Consider the following 23475-nt stretch of genomic DNA (forward strand, 5'->3'; position numbering starts at 1 on the left):
CACAGCACTGCAGGAAATGGCGACTAGGCTGGAAAAGGGAGGAGACAAGCAGGCCTGATCCAACCGCCTCTCCATTCTCAAAATGCTGTTTCAGGGATTTTCATTGGCTGCCACCAGCAGGCAGCCTGCCAATAGCATCTTACCTACATATTTAATAGGTGGAAGGGGAGGTTGGTTGACAAACCAACATGAGGCTGCCTCAGCTGGGCGGGGGGACGCTTCCAGCCAATCCTAGGCCAATGTAAGGATGGAGGCTTCGATATCTCTGCCAGTTCCTATCCCATGAGAGCCAGTGTGGTGTAGTGGGTAAGAGCGGTGGACTCGTAATCTGATGAACCGGGTTCGCGTCTCCGCTCCTCCACATGCAGCTGCTGGGTGACCTTGGGCCAGTCACACTTCTCTGAAGTCTCTCAGCCCCACTCACCTCACAGAGTGTTTGTTGTGGGGGAGGAAGGGAAAGGAGAATGTTAGCCGCTTTGAGACTCCTTAGGGTAGTGATAAAGCGGGATATCAAATCCAAACCCAAACTCTTCCATCTGCCATCAAATACCTATATGAGACATCTGTGGTACGTCAATAGTTGGGGGGGGGGTCTAGTGTGAGAACCAGCCTATAGGTGAATTTTACTCGCCCTAGGTGATCAGGTGACTGGCTATTGGCATGCCTGGGCTAGAATGTTTGACTTGAACAGAAGGATAGGGGCTATATGTTCATTTCTGCACATACCACTTAAAGCCGAAAGCGGCTTCGTAAGAGTTTACAGGTATAAGAGCCAATTAACCAAACGTTACAAAAGTTATGTATAAATATAAAGTTTATTCAGTATATAGTGTTTAGAAAAATAAGCTCACATTTCAGAATACAAACAAAACGAAACACACACACACACAAAAACACATTTTTCCAGGCACAAGCTTCTATTACAGTACAACATACATACACACATATTTTTCTCTCTCGATCTCTTTGGTTGGGGGCGGGGGGTTAAAAGCATGGCAATCTCTCTTGTGACATGCAACGCATCATCCCGGATAGTGCAGCAAACAACACTTCTGCCTCTTTAAACATCCACCTTTCGTGTTAAGATTCCATCCTTTGTCATAAGGCACAATCAAAACCATATCGATTTACAGTTCTGGGCATACAGTTTGTGCACAACGAAAGAAAAGAGACTTCCTAAGCGTAAATTCCAAAGACTAAGAAATCCACATGCTTTTTCTTTTCTTTTACAGCTGAGAAATGTAAAAGTTCCCTGTATTATTAGCTTCCCTACAGTGTTATTATTATTATTATTTTAAAAAAGAAACTTACAAAATGCATTATGTCAAAACCATCCTTCGAGATATGGCGGCTTGGAGAGATACAGGAAAGTTTCGGCAAAAGATCTTATGCATATATTAAAACCTTTGCTGCATTTGCTCCTGGTAGCAGTTGCCTTTGGTGGTGGCTGGTGCCCGCTGAATCGGTAGGGCAGAAAGCAGGGAGGCCATCAGTAGGTGGCACTAGAGCCAAGGACAGGCAGAGCCACCCCCACCCCCAATGACTGGTTTTAAGGAGGGAAGGGGGCAGGCAAGAACTGAGGTTGGTGGGACAGTAGCCCACCCTAATGGACCAGTCTACGCGAGCATCCCCATGTCAACAGCCAAGGAAGATTCCCCTGTATAGACGCTTGCCTGGTTCCAGTTAAGTTCACCAACAGCCATGATTTTGTGACAAGCTATCAAGGACGTACCCAAAACACATAATGACCAAAGGATAACATACAGACATCATTTTAAATAGCCCTCGCTGCCAGATTTCCAAGATTATTTCTGGATTCCTTTTTTAATTTAAGCAAAAAGTATACAGAAAATAAATATTATATAGACGTATAGCATTTTTTATATATATAAAAAAACTAGTAATACTTTCCGACAGCCGCAACCTATTCAGGGACTGTGAAGACAGCGAAGAACAACATTTGTGTGGAGTTCATCGAGATACGACCCTTCACCCAAAAATCTAACTAAGCAAACGGAGAATTTGGTTTCACAGATTTCCAACTTAAAACGAACGGGGCTGTATGGTCAAAATATTCCAACATACGTGGATTTTGTAGTATTGCTCACGTTTCCAAGAGATTCTGAATTTCTGGTTTTGTGTTGTCTGGGTAAAGCAATTTCTCACTCGCCTCGGCGTGCGAGGACTGTTGTTTTTGTGGTCCTGAAGCAAAGCTTCATTGGATCGCCTCTCTCGTGTGGGGAGTTGTGAGCAGGGACTGTCGCACCCAGTTGAATTGCTGGCGAATGTGCTACGCAGACAATTCCCACATATTGGGACATAGCTTGAGTGTGAATTAGGGCAGCACACCCAAACCCACTTTGCAAATGAAAAACACTGGAATTTCCTCGAATACATTTTGCAAATTTGGAAATCGAGCTTTTAATGATCAAAGCCAGAATTTTATTTGTCTGCAAGAGGAACCAGACTTCCATTTCAAATTGAATTGCATCAAAGTGATTCCAAATGTTAGGCAACACTTCTGGACAAATGCTGTTGTGATTTTGACAACACCCCCCTGTCATTCTCCCCACCGCCTCCCAATTTCTCATAACCTACCACTTGACTCAGCAAGTTATTTAATAATTATAGACTTCCCACACTCCATGGGAACATGTTGTTTGTTCCAAGCCAATTTGCAGAACAAACCCAAATAGAAATATGTGTTTGTTTGTTTGTTTGTTTTAAAAAAAAAACACCTGTGAGAAGTTATTTAGCTTGGAACCAAACTCTATAATAGCCTTCACCAAACTGATACCCTCCAGATGTTTTGTTTGGCCTGATGGAAGCTGCAGTTCAAAATATCTGGAGGGCAGCAGAGTGTCAATGGCTGCTCTATGGAACCCCGATGTGCCACACACCTCCGTTCTGTTTGAGACTTATCCCATGTTTCTAAATATCGCCAGAAGAAAATAGGCAGTTCCAAATGAGTAATCAAAACCCATTTTTCTGCTGGCCTTGTCGTTCCTATTTGGGTTTCGTGTGGTTATTTTTTGAGATGCCACCACAAGGCAACTCTCCACCTCACATTTTGTACGGTGAAGTTGCTCTGGTGAGAACCACCACATGAAAAGCTCACAAAACAAATAATCACACGCCCTCTATTCTGTGATTCCCCCCACCTCAGAAATGGGGGGTATTAGACCTTGGTAGGCTGGGCTACGATTTATTTATTTCTGAGAGGCAAAGGCAGCCTGTGAACAAATCATTGTACTGGGGGCATTGAAACAGAAATGACACCCTTTCTGAATTACATGTGTACACATTTCCTAATTGAAAAGCAGTTGCCTGTGTTACTGGAGAGAGACATCAATGAAAAACCGAGTTGAAATACACTAGTTTAAAAACCAAACAAACCACCCCAAAAGGGTGCAGTGAGTTGGCCTTGTTCCTATCTGCTTGCAGAAACCACAAGATTACAATTATTTAGGCCACATGTTTTGTGAACTGCTTAGTTTTACAGGAGATCTTTGGAAAAAACAAGCACGTAGCATCGCGAATTTTTCTAACAGACTTTTAGCAGTGGAGTTATCGTTACAACAGGTTACCAGTAGAACCATTTTCAGACCATCTCTGGGTGTTTGAGGGTCTGGGCGTATTTAAAACTACTGTACCTGGAGAATGTGATTCGGCATGCATAGCATATGATGATGACGACTGTGTATTTTGTTTTGAAAACTCCCAGTGATAGGTGGAATCTCTCTGTCGCCAAAACTAGCAATACAGTGGAACCTCGGGTTATGAACCCTTCGGTTTATGAATTTTCGGTTTACGAACGCCGCGGACCCATCTGGAACGGATTAATTCACTTTCCATTACTTTCAATGGGAAAGTCCGCTTCAGTTTATGAACGAACTTCTGGAACCAATTACATCCATGCTTCGGGTTAAGTACGCTTCAGGTTGAGTACTCTGCGGAACCGTCTGGAACGGATTAATCCACTTTCCATTACTTTCAATGGGAAAGTTCGCTTCAGTTTATGAACGCTTCAGTTTAAGTACTCTGTGGACCGTCTGGAACAGATTAATCCACTTTCCATTACTTTCAATGGGCAAGTTCGCTTCAGTTTATGAACGCTTCAGTTTATGAACAGAGTCCCGGAACCAATTGTGTTCATAAACCGAGGTAACACTGTATAGCTTTTCTCCCTAAGGTTTCCTAAGTGCAGGAAAACTAGGTTCACACACACACACACACGGGGTAGTAAGCACAAGATTTCTCCAAAACAATATCACCAAGTGTTACAGCCCATATGAAAAAAAAAATCACAACATAGCTCTTCATGTGCTCTAGGTGCACCGAATTTGCACCCCAGAAGCCTTTGTCGGGAGGTCTCCAAACCGATGCAAACACCACCAAATGGTAGTTCTGCAGAGTGGAGGCAGCCTGAGATATTTATTCTGTCTTAAGTGGACACAGGCTTAAAGCACCAGTGCGCAACACACACTTATTTGCTTCCTGGAAGACTTCAGAGCTATTGTCAGTAGCGAGCACTGCAAAGTAAAAAGCCTCTGCGATAGGAAGAGATGTTGCAGTGATACTCAGCACCGCATTTGCAGGGCAGGTCCACACTTTACAGCTGATGTGGAAAGCAGTGCCAGGGAAATATAACTACAGTAGCTGTTGCATGCACAGGTGTTTTTAGGATGTACTGTATGTACAAGCATGTATCTCCCCCCCCCCATATTTTATGTTCTTTCTGCATTGCTTTCTGCGACAATGGGACTGCATGCACACAGCTGCAATTAGGAGTCTTGGTAAAACACTTCAAAATAACAGTCAGATCAAGAGTTAGTGGCAACAGGTGCGGGCAGAACCACAAAGCCTTTCCATGAAAAGAACCATTTCCTTTAGCACGCCATCAACGAATATTTGCTCAGGACAATGCCTCCCCCCACCCCCAAAGAAAGCCTTTGCCTAACAAAATACTGGCCTCGGAATAGAACCACGATCCTGTCTGATTTAAGAGAAGGATCTGCACAATTCCCCAGAAGGGTTCGACAGCAACAAAAGGAAAGTGAAAGAAAACGGAGGCAAGGTAAGAGACCCGGGTGAGGGTGGCCTAAGGATGACTGACATGCACTCAAAAACCAAGAGTTGCCCAAGAGAGGAGACACAAAAATAAGGGATGTTTGACATGGAAGGATTGTGCCTTGGAATGCAACATTTGGGGACGGGGCAGACATTCACCAGCAGACCACAATGTGCAGGATTGTGACCCGGTTCACACTTGAAAACAGTAACATCAAGTGTTTGGTTGCATTTGTGAATGGGCCTGTGATACAATACCACCAACAGAACTTTCTTCAAAATCCAGAACCCAGTGCTTTTCAAGCAGGGCTTGACATTTTAAATAATCAAGTGCAGAGGACATAAACATGCGTGAAGGAGTCTTCTCAGTGAACTGAGGAGGACCTTTCAAAAGGGGGGCACTGCTCTATAACCCGGCAGACTGGATTCAGAGGAGCTCTTTGGCAAACAGAAGGCCTCTTCCTGGAGGAGAAGGGCTTTTTTGTTTTTGGCTTAGTGCAATATCCTTGTGTGCGAAAAAGAGAGCCGAAATCCAACGGTTAGCACGAGACCTTGCACAAGATCTAGAGTTTCATATCATATCATAGCAAAAGTTGGAAGGAACCCCTGGGGGTCATCTAGTCCAACCCCCTGCAATTCATTATGGTGCAAGATCTTTCACTGGCTCAATTTATTACATTTTGTATGGCTTCAGATCCAGCCCACCAGCTGCATCTTGGAATCGTAGCCACACTTCCAACTCTACAATTCTATGAAATCCTATAACAGGCCACTCCAGGGTGTCGAACTGAGCCAGAAATCGCCTTTTTGTAGCCTAGGATGCTTAATTTCCCTTTTAAAAAAATTAACCTGAACGAGATAATTATCAAAACTATGTCAAGGAGGTTCTGTTTAGCCACAGTGAGAAGCAGCACACGAATTCTGGCATTCTTAAACCTCTGGAGCATTGTGCTCAGACTGGGTCCAAGGCGGCCGCAGAGACAGACACACTAAAACCTGTAAGACGAACTTTGGATTCTTTAAAACTAAAGGCGGTGGCGGCAACCAATCAACAAGATCACACTCAACACCATTAATTAACGGCTAGATAGACAGCTGAAAAGGTTATCGCCAAGATTCTTGCCATACGGTATGTTTGAAAAGTATTCATTTTCTCTTAAGTACATGGCAAAGCTCCTGTCTGTCAGAAATAAATAAGTTAAAAAGCATTCTGGTAAAGCACAAATTCCATAGAATCATAGAATTGGAAGGGACCCCGAGGGTTATCCAGTCTTACTTCCTGCGAGGCATGAATTTCAGCTAAAGCATCCATGACAGATGGCCATCCATCCACTGCTTAAAAAACCTCTAAGAAAGGAGAGGCCACAACCTTCCATGGGAGTCTGTTCCACTGCCAAACAGCTCTTACTGTCAGAAAGTTCTTCCTGATGCTTAGTCGGGATCTCCTTTCTTGTAAATTGAAGCCATGGGTTCGAGTCCTACCCTTCGGAGCAGGAGAAAAGAAGCTTGCTCCACCCTTCCTGTGGCAGCCCTCAAGATATCTGAAGATGGCTATCCTGTCTCCTCTTTTCCCAGCTCCTTCGGCCGTTCCTCATAAGACCCTTGATCACCTTGGTTGCCCTCCTCTGCACATGCAGTAGCTGTTTTTGGACTACAGTTCCCATCATCCCTGACCACTGGTCTGCTAGCAAGGGATGATGGGAGTTGTAGTCCAATAACAGCTGGAGACCCAAGTTTGGGAAGCCCTGTATTAGACACTAATGGGTTGTAAGTGGGACCAATTAGGCAGGCTGAGCTTACTGGGCTAGTGCGCTGCTTGCCTTCCACTGGCCACATTCACCAAGTCCAGGAATCCCACCAGGAAGCCTACAGGTAAAGGAGGGGGGGAATTTGCACCAGCTCCAGCTGCCCTAAGAATGGTGGGGACCATGAACACTTTCTCCAATGCCCGATAGTAATTATGGTTTCACAAAAGCTCTTCTAACCAGGTTCTGTTTGCTCATACTACCATTTGCCCAGTAAACAAGCCGACCCTAGGAATCCTTTCTGCTGCCAATTACAGATCAGGCCAAGTTGTTTGTCCACTGCAAATAAAGGCCATATAATGGTTTTCTGGAGACCTGCTCGTGAGATAAAAACAAAGGAGAGCCCCTCTGCTAGCACTCCCTAGCTCTGCAACGTAAGGGGAGGGACAAGAACCACAGGACTACAGATTTCTCCCCTTATCACTCTCACAGACTCGCTCTACAAGGGACTTCTGAGCATCTCCCTTGCCATGTCACAAGCGATGGATGCAGTTAATGCAGGTTGGGACAACGGCGTAAGAGGAAGCTGAGAGCAATTTAAAGCAAGGTTTAAACATCGCATACGGAAATGCCCTTCGAGTTTATTGTTTCAAAAAAGTAAAATGTGCAAATTGCCATCATCTTCAGAGTTATTAAAGACGTGCTTGTTGTTGACTTTATTGCACGCAGACAAAAAAGGGGCGAAATACAACCCATTGACAAAAGGGATCACATATTTGACCAGGCTGACATCCCAAGCCTTCTGTATATGTTGCAAATGGCGCTAGAACAATTCTATTTCTGAGTAACGTTAAGGGGCTGCTTATTCTAGATCAAAGATAGATCCAGGATAATGTGGGCCAAAGAGGAGATTACCAGCTGAGTTCAATCAAGTGGAATCCTTTCACAGGCCTTGGGATTTATTTATTTTTCTGAATTAAAACTGGGAAGCTGGGATATCAAGGTTTATATTCAAAAATCCCCTTTTGCCAAAATCACTGCAACTCCAAAAAGTAAAGTGAGAAGAACGGGCAGTACTGGGGGGGTTGGGGTAGAGTTATCCAGTTTCAAATGGTTTAATCTGTTGTCTTTGTGCGCCAAGGGGGGCAATTTCACCCCAAGTGACCAATCACAATTTCCTTATTTATCAGAGCACCGGCATTAGTTTCAAGGGGACTGCGCAGATAAATAAGATAAATCAGGTTAGATTGCTTCACAACAGAGTTCACATTTTGTACATTAGCTGTGCTTGTCGTCACAAAGATGTAAGGCCACTAGGCAAAAAGGCACGCGGGATTATCGTTCTTCTGTAGAAAAATACATGAACCTTGTAATATTACTTTAAAACAGAAAACACAAATTCACAGGGCAGAAGCGGTGCCAGGGGGGAAATGTCCCAGAGTCTCCGAATTGCATTCGTTTATATTCCAACATCAGAAAGTTTAACCTTTTGTCTAAATCAGTCTGAAAATTTTTTTAAAAAACAAAACAAAACAAAAACAACACCAATTGATGCAAGCCCTAGCAAGAGGGGGCGGGGGAAAGTTTTAAAATGTTCAGAAGTGACTTCCTGTTCAAAAATACCAAAAATAAATTAAGCAGTTGTAAAAACTGTGCGACATGTCTAAAAATGATAAATGGGACACCAACAGCTATAAATACAACCCAACATACTAATAAAAAGAGGAGTCCCTTTTGGGAGCAATCAAAACAATATTTACATAAATAGTGGAGCAGAGGATTCTACGCTGCATGATTCCAAGTTGCAAAACGGACTTTTTCTTCCACAGCACTGATTCCAAACTCTTAGAGCAGGAGTTGTCAATATGGTACCCCTCTAGGGTGTGTGTGTGTGGGTGTTAAGACTCCAGCTCCCATCAGTCCCACCCAGCATGGCCAATGATCTGGGATGATGGGAGCTGTAGTTTAGCAACATTTGGAAGGCACCATGTTGGTTAATCCTACCTAAGGCGCAATCTGCACTATACATTTAAAGCAGCAGCGTACCTGGGAACTGTGGTTTGTTGAAGTTGCTCAGAGTTCCTAGGGAGAGGGATTGATTATGCTGGGAATCACAGCTTCATGCAGCAACTTAAAAAAAACCGAAACAACCCCACAGTATCCAGCATTCTTGTGGGGAAGCGATGGCTGTTTAAAAGTGGTGTGAGAGTGCTTTCAATACACATATAGTGCAGACGGCGGCCTTACAGAGAAGGAAAGAAAAAGGAAAAGTCATGTAACGTTTCAGGAACCACAAAGGTGGAGTGCACAGAACTTTCGGTTGCAAAAAGGACTCTGCTGCAAAAAGCAAAAGAGGGAAAGGAAAAGAAACCGGCCAAACAAAAACAAACTTGCGCTTTCTCTGCCAAGGAGGTAACAGCAGCTCATGAGGTATCATCTAGAACATTCCTTAAAAACAAACGCCACCTTCGTCAATGCCCAGAAGTATCCAGAACAGAATGCGAGAGACTGGCTCCCCACACCCAGACTTTTCAAAAAGGTAATTCTCGTTCCTATCTAATATTTGGAGGATATACTTTCTGAAAATACATGGAAGTGTTGCATGTCTAATAAAACTATTTGGATTATATTAGTAAGCCAAACCATCCCGTATCTGACTGGTATGCTGTACCTCCCCCCCCCCAATTTCCAAGTTTAACAAAGGTCAGAGTTCATGCAAAAAACGCATGGCAATCTCATATTCCTAACGGAGATTTCCACTTCGTTGTAGCAGACCCTTCAAAATGTGCTCTCTTTTTTGGTTAATCTGTATGCATAACTTGACTAGGTGAGAAAAAACAACAACAACAACAACACTCTGTGCGCGTCCTAGGATCTGGCTTCTCTATGGAAATATGAACCAACAAAATTAATTATTATTATTATTAATTTACAAGTCTTGCATATCTTCGTCCATTTGCACAGTCTGGAGCTTGGCCAGCTGCTTCTTGTCTGTCTCCAGCTCCTCGCAGATTGCGTCGACCATATTGCTCATTACGTATTTGGTTTTCGAATCCAGCATCATCAAGCCGCTAGCGGATTTGCTCTCGGCCTCGGACATGAAGTTTTCCTTTAGGCTGGTGACCGGCTGTAGCACCAACCGCTGCTCCCGGGGGGCGAAATGGGGGTGAACTTGCAGCGACGGGTGGGGTCCAACGTGGCTGCCAATGGCCGGGCCGATCCCCCCGAGTGCCGTCTGCGTCGCCGAAATGGACATCAGGTCGTGGCCAGCGAGGAGGGAGCAGTTCTGGAGTGTTGCATAGTTTGAGTTGGTGATGGAAACCACGGTAGCCCCGCTTGTGGCGGGGGCCGACAGGGGTGGGCTCTCGGACACGGGCGAGCCAAGTTCTTCGGAGTTTATCAGAGTGGGCGGTCCCAGGGAAAAGTTATGTGACAGGGTGACGTTGACGAGCGAGGAAGGCCCTGCCTGCAGGCCCCCGCCGGAGAGGCTGTCCGAAGGCAGAGTTGCGTGGAGTTGCGGGTTCTGGCCGAGGGACATTACTTGAGAAAACACCAGGCTGGCCTCCAGCCCTTCCTGCTTGACTGGCCCGATGGCCTGGCTCGAGTTGGGGAGCGTGTACACCACCGCGCTGGGAGGAAGGTTGCTGAAAAACACTTTCCCTTGCTGCGTCCCAGCGGAGTCGCTTGTAAACGTGCCACTGCTCGGTGTGCTTTGATTTAGCGGCAAGTTGCCTGTGGTGAGAGGGGAAGGAAAAAACAAACAAACAAACAAACAGGAATAGTCTTAAAGTTGTGCATCAGTGCAAAATAAAGATTGCAAAGTCAAGGTCCCACAGCCCATGTGCTTCTGTGGCCCCTGTGGCTTTCCTAAAAGATGCATTAATTAAATAGTAATAATCATAATCATAGAATGTGTCAGGACTGCCTCCCTCCATACGAATCTTCCTAGACCTTGAGATCATCCTTTGAGGCCCTGGTTCTTTACATATCTTTAGGCACCAAGCGAAAACGTTCCTCTTCTCCCAGGCCTTTGGCTGATTGACTGCCAATGCCCTTTTACCGTGTTTCCCCCTTTTTAAGGCGTAGTCAAAAAGTAAGCCATAGCAGGCTTTTTAAGTATTTGTTAAATAGAAGACACCCCCTGAAAATAAGCCATACCTCCGCGCTGCGCGGAGTGAGACCACGAGCACGCAGCCAGGCAGTGGGACACAGCACGCTGGCCGCAGCAGGAGAAGGAGGACTTCTGCCTCTTTTCGGGAGGAGGAGGCAGATGCCCGGAACCGGCTGCTGCAGCTCGGCCCGGCGGAGGCGAGCCCACTGCTCGCCCCTGGGGGCTGCGGAGGCAGCTGGGTAGGGACAACCGGAACCCAGCCGGGCAGCAGCAGCGGGAGGACAAGGACGGTGCTGCTGCTGGTCACGGCAAGGAAGCAGGCGCCCAAAGGCGGCGGCTACTGCAGCCCCGACAGAGCGCGCAGCAGTGCCGCTCCTCCCGAGGCAGCAGGACCCAGCAGCAGCGCCGTCCTCGTCCTTCCGCTGCTGCTACTGCCTGGCTGGGCTCCGGCTGTCCCCGCCCAGCTTCCTCTGCGACCCCCCAGGGGCGAGGCAAGCAACGGCTCACCTCCACCTGGCTGGGCAGCAGCAGCAACAGCAGCAGGAGGATGAAGACGGCGCTGCTGCTGGGTCCCGCTGCCTCGGGACGAGCGGCGCTGCCGCTTTCGGGTGCCTGCTTCCTCCTGTCGTGGCCAGCAGCAGCACCGTACTCGTCCTCCCGCTGCTGCTGCTACCCGGCTGGGCTCCGGCTGTCCCCGCCCAGCCGCCTCCGCAGCCCCCAGGGGCAAGCAGCGGCCTCACCTCCGCCTGGCCCAGCTGCAGCAGCCGGTTCCGGGCGTCTGCCTCCTCCTCCTGAAAAGAGGCATAGAATCATATGATTCTATGAAAAGAAATGCCCCGCGGCATTGGCGGCAATGAGGGGAGGGTCTCTGGGTTGGCTGGGCATGGGAGTTGAGCATGGCGGCCCCAGGAGGAGCGCGGGCAATGCTGGGCGCGCTCCTGGCTCTGACCACGCTCGCCGGTGAAAAAGTATGACGCGCGCCCAGCTCCAAAGGTCAAAATGTAGATTGCTTAATTAAAAAAATAAGACACCCCACCGAAAATAAGCCATAGGCTTATTTTCTTGAGTAAAATAAATATAAGACGGTGTCTTAAAATGTGGGAAACACGGTAAATGTGTTGTGGGAGGGGATTATTGGTTTGTTTTTGTTCTTCTTTGAAGGTGACTCGGAAACTACAACTAATCCAGAATGCGGCAGCTAAACTGGTGACTGGGAGCGGCTGCCGAGACCACATAACATCGGTCTTGAAAGATCTACATTGGCTCCCAGTACGTTTCCGAGCACAATTCAAAGTGTTGGTGCTGACCTTGAAAGCCCTAAATGGCCTCGGTCCAGTATACCTGAAGGAGCGTCTCTACCTCCATCATTCTGACCGGACACTGAGGTCCAGCACCGAGGGCCTTCTGGCGGTTCCCTCGTTGCGAGAAGCCAAGTTACAGGGAACTAGGCAGAGGGTCTTCTCGGTGGTGGCGCCTACCCTGTGGAACGCCCTCCCAACAGATGTCAAAAAGGAAAACAACTACCAGACGTTTAGAAGACATCTGAAGGCAGCCCTGTTCAGGGAGGCTTTTAATGTTTAATAGATTATTGTGTTTTATTCTTCTGTTGGAAGCCGCCCAGAGTGGCTGGGGAGACCCTGCCAGATGGGCGGGGTATAAATAATAATATATTATTATTATTATTATTATTATTATTATTATTATTATTATTATGTTTTTTATATTGTGAGTTTATGTTGTGAATTGCCCTGAGATTTACAGATGAAAGGCGTTATACAAATTTTTAATAATGTTAATGATAATGTTAATAATAATAGTAATAATAATGTGTTTCTGTCTCTCATGGGCTTTCCTAAATGATGCATTTTAACAACAGTCTAGCTTTTCAGCAGCAGAAAGATTTTTCACCATGAAATCCTAAGTGGGGTATGGAAATATCCCCTCCAAAATACCTATACTGTACGATGCACTAACAGATCTAACAGATTTTGCCACACTGACCAGCCTGAGAACAAGTCAGGAGGAGCCTGGAGGTACATTTTTATGCCAGCACATTCCCACCGCCGTAATTGTGGTAAACAATGGTTTATTGAGTTCAGCTGTCACAGGGAACTGCGTTAGCTTGTAAGTGAAAGCAGAAGTTTCTGTGCACCTTCTCTTAACCCACACAAGAGGAAGAGAGAGCACTGAGGCCCGAACTCATTCACATAGCAGGGAAGTATGGCTTCCTTAGGTCCAAACTCGGTCAGAGAGACAAAAATGAGTGGATAGAGAGCAGGGTGCCAACTTGAAAAAATATGGGGGGAGGGAGGTAAGCCCCACCCCACATGATGAATCACATGCCCACCATCTGAAAGGCAATACTCATCAGGTTTGGGGAGGCCTAGCCACTCAAATATTTTATGGGGGGCAAAGGGACCTTGAGCCCTAGGAGAGTTGGCTCCTATGATTGAGAACAGAGGTGCATATCACCCCAAGAGCTGCTGGAATGAAGAAGGTTGAAGTTCCCACATGGATTTGGGGGGGGGAGGAGTGACTGTTCGAACCCACACCTGAAGCCACAACCTACAATCTCCCCCCACTCTGCACCCAGAGGGATTTAACAGACGAGTGCTAAGCTCCAAGCCAAAGAAAGGCCTGCCCCTTTAAACCAAGAATGGCTAATCCGTGGCCCAAAAGATGCTGCTGCAGTACAGCTCCCACCAGCCAATGGCCAATGGCCAGAGGTGGTGGGAATTGTGGTCCAGAAAGATCTGCAGGGCCTCAGGTTAGCCACCCCTACTTGAAGCCTTCTGTTCATTCTCAGGCGTTGTCAGAGCAAGTTGCTCATCTGAGTGCTATTCTTGCTGCCTTGCCAAGACCAGGATATCACATCCAAACGCCTGGTTTATATCTATAAAGATCTGAATTAGGAGAAAAGGAGCTTCAGAATGATGGTGTGCTGCTAATCCCTCCTTGGCCACAGCCTTCACCAACCTGGTACCATCTCAATGTTTTTGACTGCAACTCACATCAGCCCCAGCTAGGCTGAATAATCTAGTTTCTGGTTCTGTGGCACTATTCATTTTTTCTGTCGGTAGAACATCAGGCTCTTAATCTCAGGGTTGTGGGTTCAAGCCCCACGTTGGGCAAACATTTCCTGCATTGCAGGGGGTTGGACTAGATGACCATTGTGTTCCCTTCCAACTCTACAATTCTATCATTCTCCCCCCTCGCATCAACCCTGTGAGGCAGGTTAGGCTGAGAGACTGTGACGGGCACAAAGTCATCCAATGAGCTTCATGGCTGGTCTCCTGGGTCCTTGGTCCAACCCTCTAACCGCTACCCCACACTGGATCTCAGGCAGTTTTATCCAGCAACTGTGGCATTGCCCAAAAGTTACGAATGACTCGCAGGTTAACACAATTGAAGAAGTCTGTTTTCCTGGCTCTTTAATCCACCTCTTAAAATATGGAAGAGAATCAGTATCATGAAGCAAGGCAAAGAAACTTAATGCGAATCACAGTCAGATTAGTCTTTTTGCAGAAGGCACCGGAATGCAAATTCTAGCTCAGCAAAGAACAAAGAGGTATTTTGAGAAGCCCAGATGGTGGAGTGGAGAACTATTTATAAGGATCTCCTCCAGGGTAGAAGAAGAAAAACGGAGACCGGAGATTTGAAGCCCTTGGTTCCTCGCAGCAAGTTGTTTGATGCAATTAAAATTCAGTCCAGGGAGATCATATACCAAGTTCAGAAAATGAGCTCTCACTTGACCAATATAGGTTACCTTACTGTTTGCATTTGAGACCTGCTTACTTTGGTTGTCTTTTATAAATGCAAAAAATGACAAAAAAAAAAATAGAGTTTGGAAACTATGGCAAGGTAGGTTATTAACTGGGCCTGGGAATAACGGACACATCTCACTAGTTTGAAAACAGCTATGCTGGCTCCCAATCCATTGGGAGCCCTGTTTAGGGAAGCTTTTAATCTTTAAGAAATTAGTGTATTTTAATATTTCTGTTGGAAGCCGCCCAGAGTGGCTGGGGAAACCCAGCCAGATGGGCGGGGTATAAATAATAAATTATTATTACTATTATTATTTCTGAGCCAAATTCAGCATGCTTGTTTTGACTTCTAAAGCCCTGTATTAAGGGTTGCTAACCTGAGGTCCTCCAGGTGCTTTGGACTACAACTCCCATCAGCTCCAGTCCACATGACCAATGGTCAGGGATGATGGGAGTTGTAGTCCAACTTCTGGATGATCACAGCTTAGCCACCTCTGTCCTAAATGGTTTGGGACCAGACTATCTTAATGGCCATCTCCTCATGCATGAGCCATGAGTCAGTTGGGTGGGGTGCAAATAATAAAATTTATTATTATTATTATTATTATTATTATTATTATTATTATTCCCCAGAGAACTTTCTTCACATGCCCTCTCCCTTCAGCTGCAATGCAGGTAGGGATCTGTGAGAGAGCCTTCTCAGTGTTGGCTCCCCAACTTGGGAATTTACTTTCCACTCCTTTTTATGTATGCTAGCCACTTTTACAGGACTGACAGAGCTGGATAACTAAAATAAAATAAAATAAACACACACACACGAAACTAATATTGCTTCGCTATTTCAAGAGACATATTTGAACAGATGCACATTTTAGAAAACTGTGGGAGAAAATGGTTGCTTCCCTCTGATTCAACATTGTTTAAGTGCTTTAAATTTCAACCAAAGGCACCCTAGACATTGTTATCCATCTGATTTAGATGGTGTGTAGCTCATTTCTTTATTGGATGCATGTGAAACTTGAGTGGGGGGAGGGATCCTCAATGAGAATAAGCCACACATGAGGAGGGTGGGTTTCTTCAATTTTCTAGTAACCCCCCCCCCTCTGTTTCAGCCTCCCATTTCACCACCTTAAGCCATTCTGCTCCAGAAGACTCAACCCCCAGGAGCCATTTTTGGGGGAGGCTCGGGGACAGCATGCAAGGTGGCCCAGAGAGGACTGTCAAAAACTGCCACAATCCACATGATCAAATGACCTTCTCTTTGCAGAAAATTCCTTCTGTGTACACCCACTTATGCATTCCATACAGGAGCTTTCACCCACCTGGTGTTTTGGCCTACAACTCCCATCAGCCTCGGCAAGCACGGCCATAGACATCATGGCCGTGCTGGCAGGGGCTGATGGGGGTTGCGGTCCTGGAGGGGAGCAGGAGGGCGAAATCTGACGTATGAAGCACAGCTACGAAAATATGCAAGAGGCTCAGCTTTCCGAACCCCGTAGCAAATTGAAGAGAGAGAGAAAAACCTACCTTGGGAAGTTGCTGTTGACACAGGAGGGAGCTGGACCGGCGAAAAACTGATGCCCCCGTTGAGGAGCTGGCCTCCGTTTGTTGCCGAATTGGGAATCTGGACGACGCCATATTGGTTTATTTGGACAGGGCCTGTGAAGGTCACAATGGAGCTGCCGTCTTGCGAGGCGATGGCTTCTTCGCTTTCTTCCCTCTTCACCTCAAGGCTCGGTATCAGACCTGAGAAAGGGGCAGAACTGGGGCTGTATGCTGTCGTCGTTGTCGTCGACGGGGCTGCGGAATTGGACATGGAAGTCTGGAGGATTTTGAAGTCTTTCACATCTTCCGACGAAGAGGCCAGCATGTCGGCCAAGGGCATGCCATTGCTCAAAGCGCTCGGAGACGTTTTGGGCGGATTCAACTGCACCGCTTGCGAGGTGGCGCCCACGTTGAGCCCGTTGAGGAGGACCCCGTTGGGCCCCTGGATGAAAGAGGTGCCATTGAGGAAAACGGGGGACGGGTTGGCTGGCACCAAGTTCCCGTTCAACAAAACCCCCGGGGAGCTTAGAGATATTTTGGAGTTTCCAAGCTGCTGCATGTAGACGGGCTCCAAGTGGCCAGGAAGGTTCAAGGTGGCACTTCCGTCAGAGGCGCTGGCAAGCGGGTGGGGAGACAAGTCCTCTTGCCCCTTGCTGGACTCATCTTCCGTGCTGGGGTTGCCATCCGACTCGCTGCAAGGCAAGAGAGAAAGAGCAGTGAGTTCACATGGTGCCTCCAATTTGATTCGAACGATGCCTCGTTCTGGGGGAGGGAGAGCCTCCCTGTGCACAGAAAACTAGCATGTGATGGGAAAGATGAGATGAAGACGCACATTTTCCATATACAGTGGTACTTCTGGTTGCGGACAGGATCCGTTCTGGAGGTCCGGTCAGATCCCAAGGTATCCACAACCTGAGGACCGCTTCTGCGAATGCGGCAAAACCTGGTAAAATACTTCCAGGTTTGCCACTTTCGCATCCCATCCCGAAGTTTATGTAACCAGAGGGTTACATAACCGGAGGTACTACTGTAGAGAGAACTGCTTTTTGTCTTGAGGTTTAAAGGAGAGCAGACACACAGCTCTCTCACCTGTCACCTGAAATGGTACAGCCCAGGATAAGAACTCTGCTGGGTCAGGCCAATGGCCCATCTTGTTGTTGCTGATAGGAAGAGGAAGAGGAGGAGGAGGAGGAGGAGGAGGAGGAGGAGGAGGAGGAGGAGGAAGAAGAAGAAGAAGAAGAAGAAGAAGAAGAAGAAGAAGAAGAAGAAGAAGAAGAAGAAGAAGAAGAAGGAAGAAGAAGAAGAACAACAACAACAACAACAACAACAAACAACAAATTATTATTGATACTTATTCAAACATATACAAAAATTCACACCTATTACTAAGTCTCTTTCTATAATACAGTACATGGAAATAAGACAGATACTTAATCTAAAAAAAGAACAAAAACAGAAAGAAGAAAAGGAAAAATAGAGAAAATGATAAAGGAAAAAAAACACTTTCGGTTCTCTGTCCTGCAGCTAAATATTCACTCATCCAATCATTCTATCTACCACTTTTTTTTAAAATCTTCAAATCCAGATATTACAAGTTAATTGTCTCTTTCATGCAGGAAGTCCATAAGAAGTTTGCAATCCTTACCAAAAAAATATATGCCAGTAATGATTCCTCTCTAATTAAACAAGTCAACGTTGGCATCTCAACAGGCCAGGATCCTGCTCTCACAGGGGCCAACCAGATGCCTATGGGAAACCCGCAAGAAGAACTCTACCCGTGATCTAGTGCATGGCTGACACGATTAGTACCTAGCACAGGGAGGAGAACCCCATGGTTCAGGCCCATGGGTTGAAAGCGGCCCCCAAAGCCTTCCTATATGGCCTTTAGGATTCTTTCCCAGAGACCTGGTCTTAATAGAGATACTAGATTCCTGTCTCATTACGTATGCTAATCACCTGCATACTACCCCTTGCTTTTTCCTGTAGGACTAATTGCAGTCGTTAACAGTTGTCAACAACAACAACAAAAACAACAACAATTACCATACCCATTGAGTCAATCACCCATCTCCTACTGCCCTCCTGAGAAAAACCCCACCCCATCCTCTCACTATATATAAGGGTCGGGTGACTTCTGTTTCAGTGTATCTGAAGAAGTGTGCATGCACACGAAAGCTCATACCAATGACAAACTTAGTTGGTCTCTTAAGGTGCTACTGGACTATATTTTTTATTTTTATATATATATTTCCATTTCCTCAAGCACAGAGAAGAGGCAAATGTCCTCTCAGGCTCCTATTTCCAGGGCAGTCTAACATGTTTATTGCAAAAGGAATCAAAAGGAAAGATGTAGCCTCAGGCCAGCCTCCCTGCCTCCTGCTAAAGTGCCCTCAAGAGAGGCACAAATGTGGGGGACGCCCAGCTATTTGCAGCCATTTGGAGACATGCCAGGGGGAACAATGTGTTCTTGGCATCTTGTCTGCTATTGAGTGTGGTATTAGGCAACCCTATACATAGAGGAGTGCACGCACACTCATGCAGCCAAAATGTTATCAAGATTAATTTTTCGACCTTTCCTTAGAACCCCCGTTGCAAGAATTTATACAAAACTACCTTATTTATGGCGTGGGACGCGGGTGGAGCTGTGGGTTAAACCACTGAGACTAGGGCTTGCCGATCAGAAGGTCGGCGGTTCGAATGCCCGCAATGGGGTGAGCTCCCGTTGCTCGGTCCCAGCTCCTGCACACCTAGCAGTTCGAAAGCATGTCAAAGTGCAAATAGATAAATAGGTACCGCTACAGCGGGAAGGTAAACGGCGTTTCCGTGCGCTGCTCTGGTTCGCCAGAGGCGGCTTTGTCATGCTGGCCACATGACCTGGAAGCTGTACACCGGCTCCCTCGGCCAATATCGCAAGATGAGCACCGCAACCCCAGAGTCGGTCACGACTGGACCTAATGGTCAGGGGTCCCTTTACCTTTACCGTATTTACTCAAATGCGATGTCGCGAAAATGAGGGTGCGTGTTAGATTTGATGCACATTTACATTTGCCAGCAAATGCTTTTTTGCTTTCAAGGTGCTGAAAATTGAGGTTTGCATTAGATTCGCTGCTTCATATAGACAGTTTAAAGCACCAGGCATGTCCAAAGTCCGTTTTGGGGAGCTAACCGGTCGGTTTAACCCGGCCCCTGTGGCAGTTTATTTCCTGGGGCAAAATCCTAAAAAAAAAAACCTCAGCAACTTCAATCCTAAAAAAAGCTCAACAACTTCAATCCTTTTTGGTTGGCCCTCACGGCCCTTCACTTCAATAAATATGGCACCCTTTGAAAAAAGTTTGGACAAAGCAGCTCTCCAGGATTCCGGATAGGGTTCTCTCTCCCGGCCCTACCTGAATATGCTAGGAACTGAACCTGGCACCTTTTGAATGCAACCCAGATGCTCTGCTACTAAGCTGCAGCCAGCATTTTGCACCTGCTCAGGGGGCCCTTTTACCTTTACCGGCCACTTGCAACCAAGCGAAGATGCTTGGATGGCGCCTAACATCTCCATCATCTGGAGGTGCATGCCTGGGGATCCTTGGGTCTTGCCTGTTCTCACACACTACTACCCCACCCTGTAGAATTCTATCTATTACCTTTTATCCGCACCATCAGAATGAATTTGAGGAACCAAAATGCTTTTTCTGTGCAGCCTAAGCAGGAGCAGTCATAGAATCATAGAGTTGGAGGAGACCACAAGGGCCATCCAGTCCAACCCCCTGCCAAGCAGGAAACACCATCAAAGCATACTTGACATATGCCTGTCAAGCCTCTGCTTAAAGACCTCCAAAGAAGGAGACTCCACCACACTCCAGTCACCCAATATATATGTGTGCTGTCCCTGGATCAAGAGACTTTTCTTCTTTAAATTCTCAAATCTCTTGATCTAGATTCAGGTGGTAGCTGTGTTAGCTTGGCGCAGTTGAAATAAATAAATAAAAATGAAATAAATGTCCAGTAGCCCCTTAGAGACCAACTATATTTCTTCTGGGTATAAGCTTTCGTGTGCATGCACACACTTCTTGATACCAAGAACAAACGTAGTTGGTCTCTAAGGTGCTACTGGACATTTTTTTTTAATTCTCTTAATCTATTTTAGGTTATCATCCGAACTAGCCACGTGTTTAACTGATAATCAATCACAGTCAGTCCATCATTTGAAAAATAACACTTTAGAGCCGTCTTAACCCAAAATGGCAACTAGACGTAATGCTCTGGCGACTGTAACCTTTGTTTAAAAGACCTAGCTTGTATATCTCCATTTCTAACCCTGGCTGAAGCCCTTCCCCAAGTTTAATTTGGAAAAGACAAATGGCTTTCTGGTAACTTACCAAAGTAGGGCAACAAAGAACCAACATTATAAATTCATAGAAAGATGCGCCTTGTCATCAACTTTTGGAATGATAAAATTATGGACGACATACACTCCTGTAATTCTTTCTCAAAGTTGGCTATCATTCCTTCTCACCCACTGTATATAACTTCTTTTTCTCCCACCGCTGATTTTTTTTTTAAAAAATAATTGACCAATATATCACTTCTCTTAAAATCATCTTTCTAATCCTTCTACTACTACTTTCAGAGTCTTTCTTTACTAGAAAATGATGGCACATTTTCGGCTATCTGAACTTGCTACCATGCAGAAAAATGCAAGCCGCTTCTGAGCAAAAATTGGAAGCTATACTGTACAAATATTTGTTCTCAAGGAAAAGAATGTCTTTAAAGCTATGGCAATCTAGTCCCACATGATTTCCAAGTCACACATAATCTTTCTTTCTTTCTTTTTAAAAAATAATAAGTTATTTTTATTAGTATTTGTTATCGATTTTTGAATACATGCATCTAAATATACAAGAAGGTTCTCACTTAACCCCGTGCCATTTATCCTATTTAAATTCTTGCATTATTTATGGTGGGCATTTTAATTATTTAAGGCACAGCCGAGCCCAATTTCAGTACTTTTCAAACCCCATTGATTTCAATGGGTGAGATGGGAGTCCAATGCCTAATTCTTCCTTTGGGATCAATGGGCCCTTGAAAACTATTAAACTCGGTTGGCTTGCATCCAGAGTTTTTGGGCTAGTAGGTGCATTATGAAAACAATTCAGCCAGTTAGAATCAGCTTCAACCATCAGGCTGAGGCAGGTCTGTACGAAGGGAGGAGAAGAGCTGCAAAGATTGATCATCCAAACACATTTCGATCGTATCATTTTACCCTTAATACTGAAATGTATTGGGAACGCCAACCCATGTAGCAGTCTTTATGTGTCCAGGCACACATGCATGTATGCTTCTGCACTGACTTACAGTCATTTTTGATCCCCCTTCATAGTTTACTTACAAGTAGTATTCGCCAACCAGGTGATCTCCGGCTGTCACTACAACTCCCATCAGCCCCCAGTTGTTTTGGACTACAACTCCCATCAGTGTGCTGAGCGGGAATGATGGGAGTTGTAGTCCAAGACAGCTGGAGGTCACCAGGCTGAGTCTAGGGTTGCCAGACTCAATAGTGGACCGGACTTCTGTGCCTTTAATTGCCCTGCTCTCTTTTGAGTCTGGAAACCTTAAAGAGAAACCAGCAGACCCTTTGCTTGGAAATTAAACAAAGGGTCTGCTGGTTTCTCTTCAAGGTTTCCAGACTCAAAAGAGAGCAGGGCAATTAAAGGCACAGAAGTCCTGCCCTCTATTGAGTCTGGCAACCCTAGACCTGTCTCACCCCACCTGGGTAAGACGTGAAAAATCTATTCCGGACACTGAAATTTTAGAGGAATTAAAGAAAATAAGAACAGATAAAAGAATGAGACACTTGCACTTCCTGCTTCCTGTGCTTTGGTTTGGGTTCTGAAGTTGTTGTCATTATTGTTATTGTTATTAATTGAATTTATATACTGCCCTATACCCGGAGATCTCAGGGCGGTTCACAGAATAGAATAAAAATGTAAAACCACAAAATGCACAATCAAAATAAAAACAACAAGCCAATAACCTCCTCCCCCCCCAAACCCCTACACATAGCTGCCAAGTTTTCCCTTTTCTCGCAAGGAAGCCTATTCAGCATAAGGGGAAATCCCTTTAAAAAAGGGATAACTTGGCAGCTATGCCCCTACATTTTAAAAGGGATGTCAATCAAATCAACCAAAGGCCTCGTGAAAAAGGAAGGTTTTTGCCTGGCGCCTAAAGGTGTATAATGAAGGTGCCAGGTGAACTTCTCTGGGGAGAGCATTCCGCAGACGGGGAGCCACTGTAGAGAAGGCCCTGTTCTCATGTTGCCAGCCTCCGGACATCTCGAGGAGGCGGCACACAAAGGAGGGCCTCAGAAGTCTATCTTAGGGTCTGGGTAGGTTCATATGGAAAGGGGCGGTCCTTGAGGTACTGAATCCTGAGCCGTTTAAGGCTTTATAGGTCAAAACCAGCACTTGGAATTGGGCCGGGAAACTTAATTGGTAGCCGGTGCAGTCGGACCAGGATCGGTGTAATATGCTCAGACCGTCTTGGCCACTGAATTCTGCATCAGCTGAAGTTACTCTGAGATCTGGGAATCCTTGGACAATTTATTTTCCAGCCTATAGCAAGTAGCTCCCAAGCTAAGGCACTGTCCTAAAAAACAGCTGGTCACAACCTAAAGCTCTGCATGTGTACTGTATTGAGGTTTCTCACAATAACAGCCCCCCCCCCTGCCCATACCTGCCAAGTTCCGGCCTGAGAAATAAGGGACTGGACCGGAAGCAGCAGGCCGGAAGTAGCGCTGCCGCCATTTTGGAACTGGGCGGAGCATGCTCAGAAGCGACTTTTGATGCTGCTCTGCCCTGTTCCAAAATGGCTGCCGCACCAGAATAAACCGGGGAAAAACAAAAAAAATCCATTTTTTCGGCTGGGGGCAGCTGGAAAAACAGGGGTTTCCCGGGGACTACGGGAGACTTGGCAGCTATGCCCCTACCCGCTATGCTGCAACATAAGTCAGAGGAGGTCCTGCTGTTCCAGGATTCATAAACACCATACCTTCCAACATTTTTCTGATGAAAATAGGGACATCCTATTCTATGATGATAATAATAATAATTTTATTATTTATACCCTGCCCATCTGACTGTGTTGCCCCAGCCACAAACATAATAAATACATTAAACATCTTTTTTAAACATCCCTAAACAAGGCTGCCTTCAGATGTCTTCTAAAGGTTGAATAGTTACTTATCTCCTTTCTT

General features: G+C 45.9%; 1 protein-coding gene across 1 annotated transcript in view; it reads right to left on the reverse strand.

Annotated features, from left to right (window-relative positions):
- Positions 1-2727: 2727 nt before the first annotated feature.
- Positions 2728-23475, reverse strand: part of LOC118079736 (homeobox protein SIX4) — a 30553-nt gene continuing 9805 nt past the window's right edge. Inside the window, exons 2-3 of the mRNA XM_035104240.2 lie at positions 16218-16927; positions 2728-10547 (exon numbers count right to left, since the gene is read on the reverse strand). Coding sequence (XP_034960131.2) covers positions 9745-10547; positions 16218-16927 — 1513 coding nt within the window. The 3' untranslated portion in view covers positions 2728-9744. The remainder of the gene's footprint in view (positions 10548-16217; positions 16928-23475) is intronic.

The sequence above is a fragment of the Zootoca vivipara genome, chromosome 1 (genome assembly GCF_963506605.1).
Source record: "Zootoca vivipara chromosome 1, rZooViv1.1, whole genome shotgun sequence".
NCBI classification, from domain to species: Eukaryota; Metazoa; Chordata; class Lepidosauria; order Squamata; family Lacertidae; genus Zootoca; species Zootoca vivipara.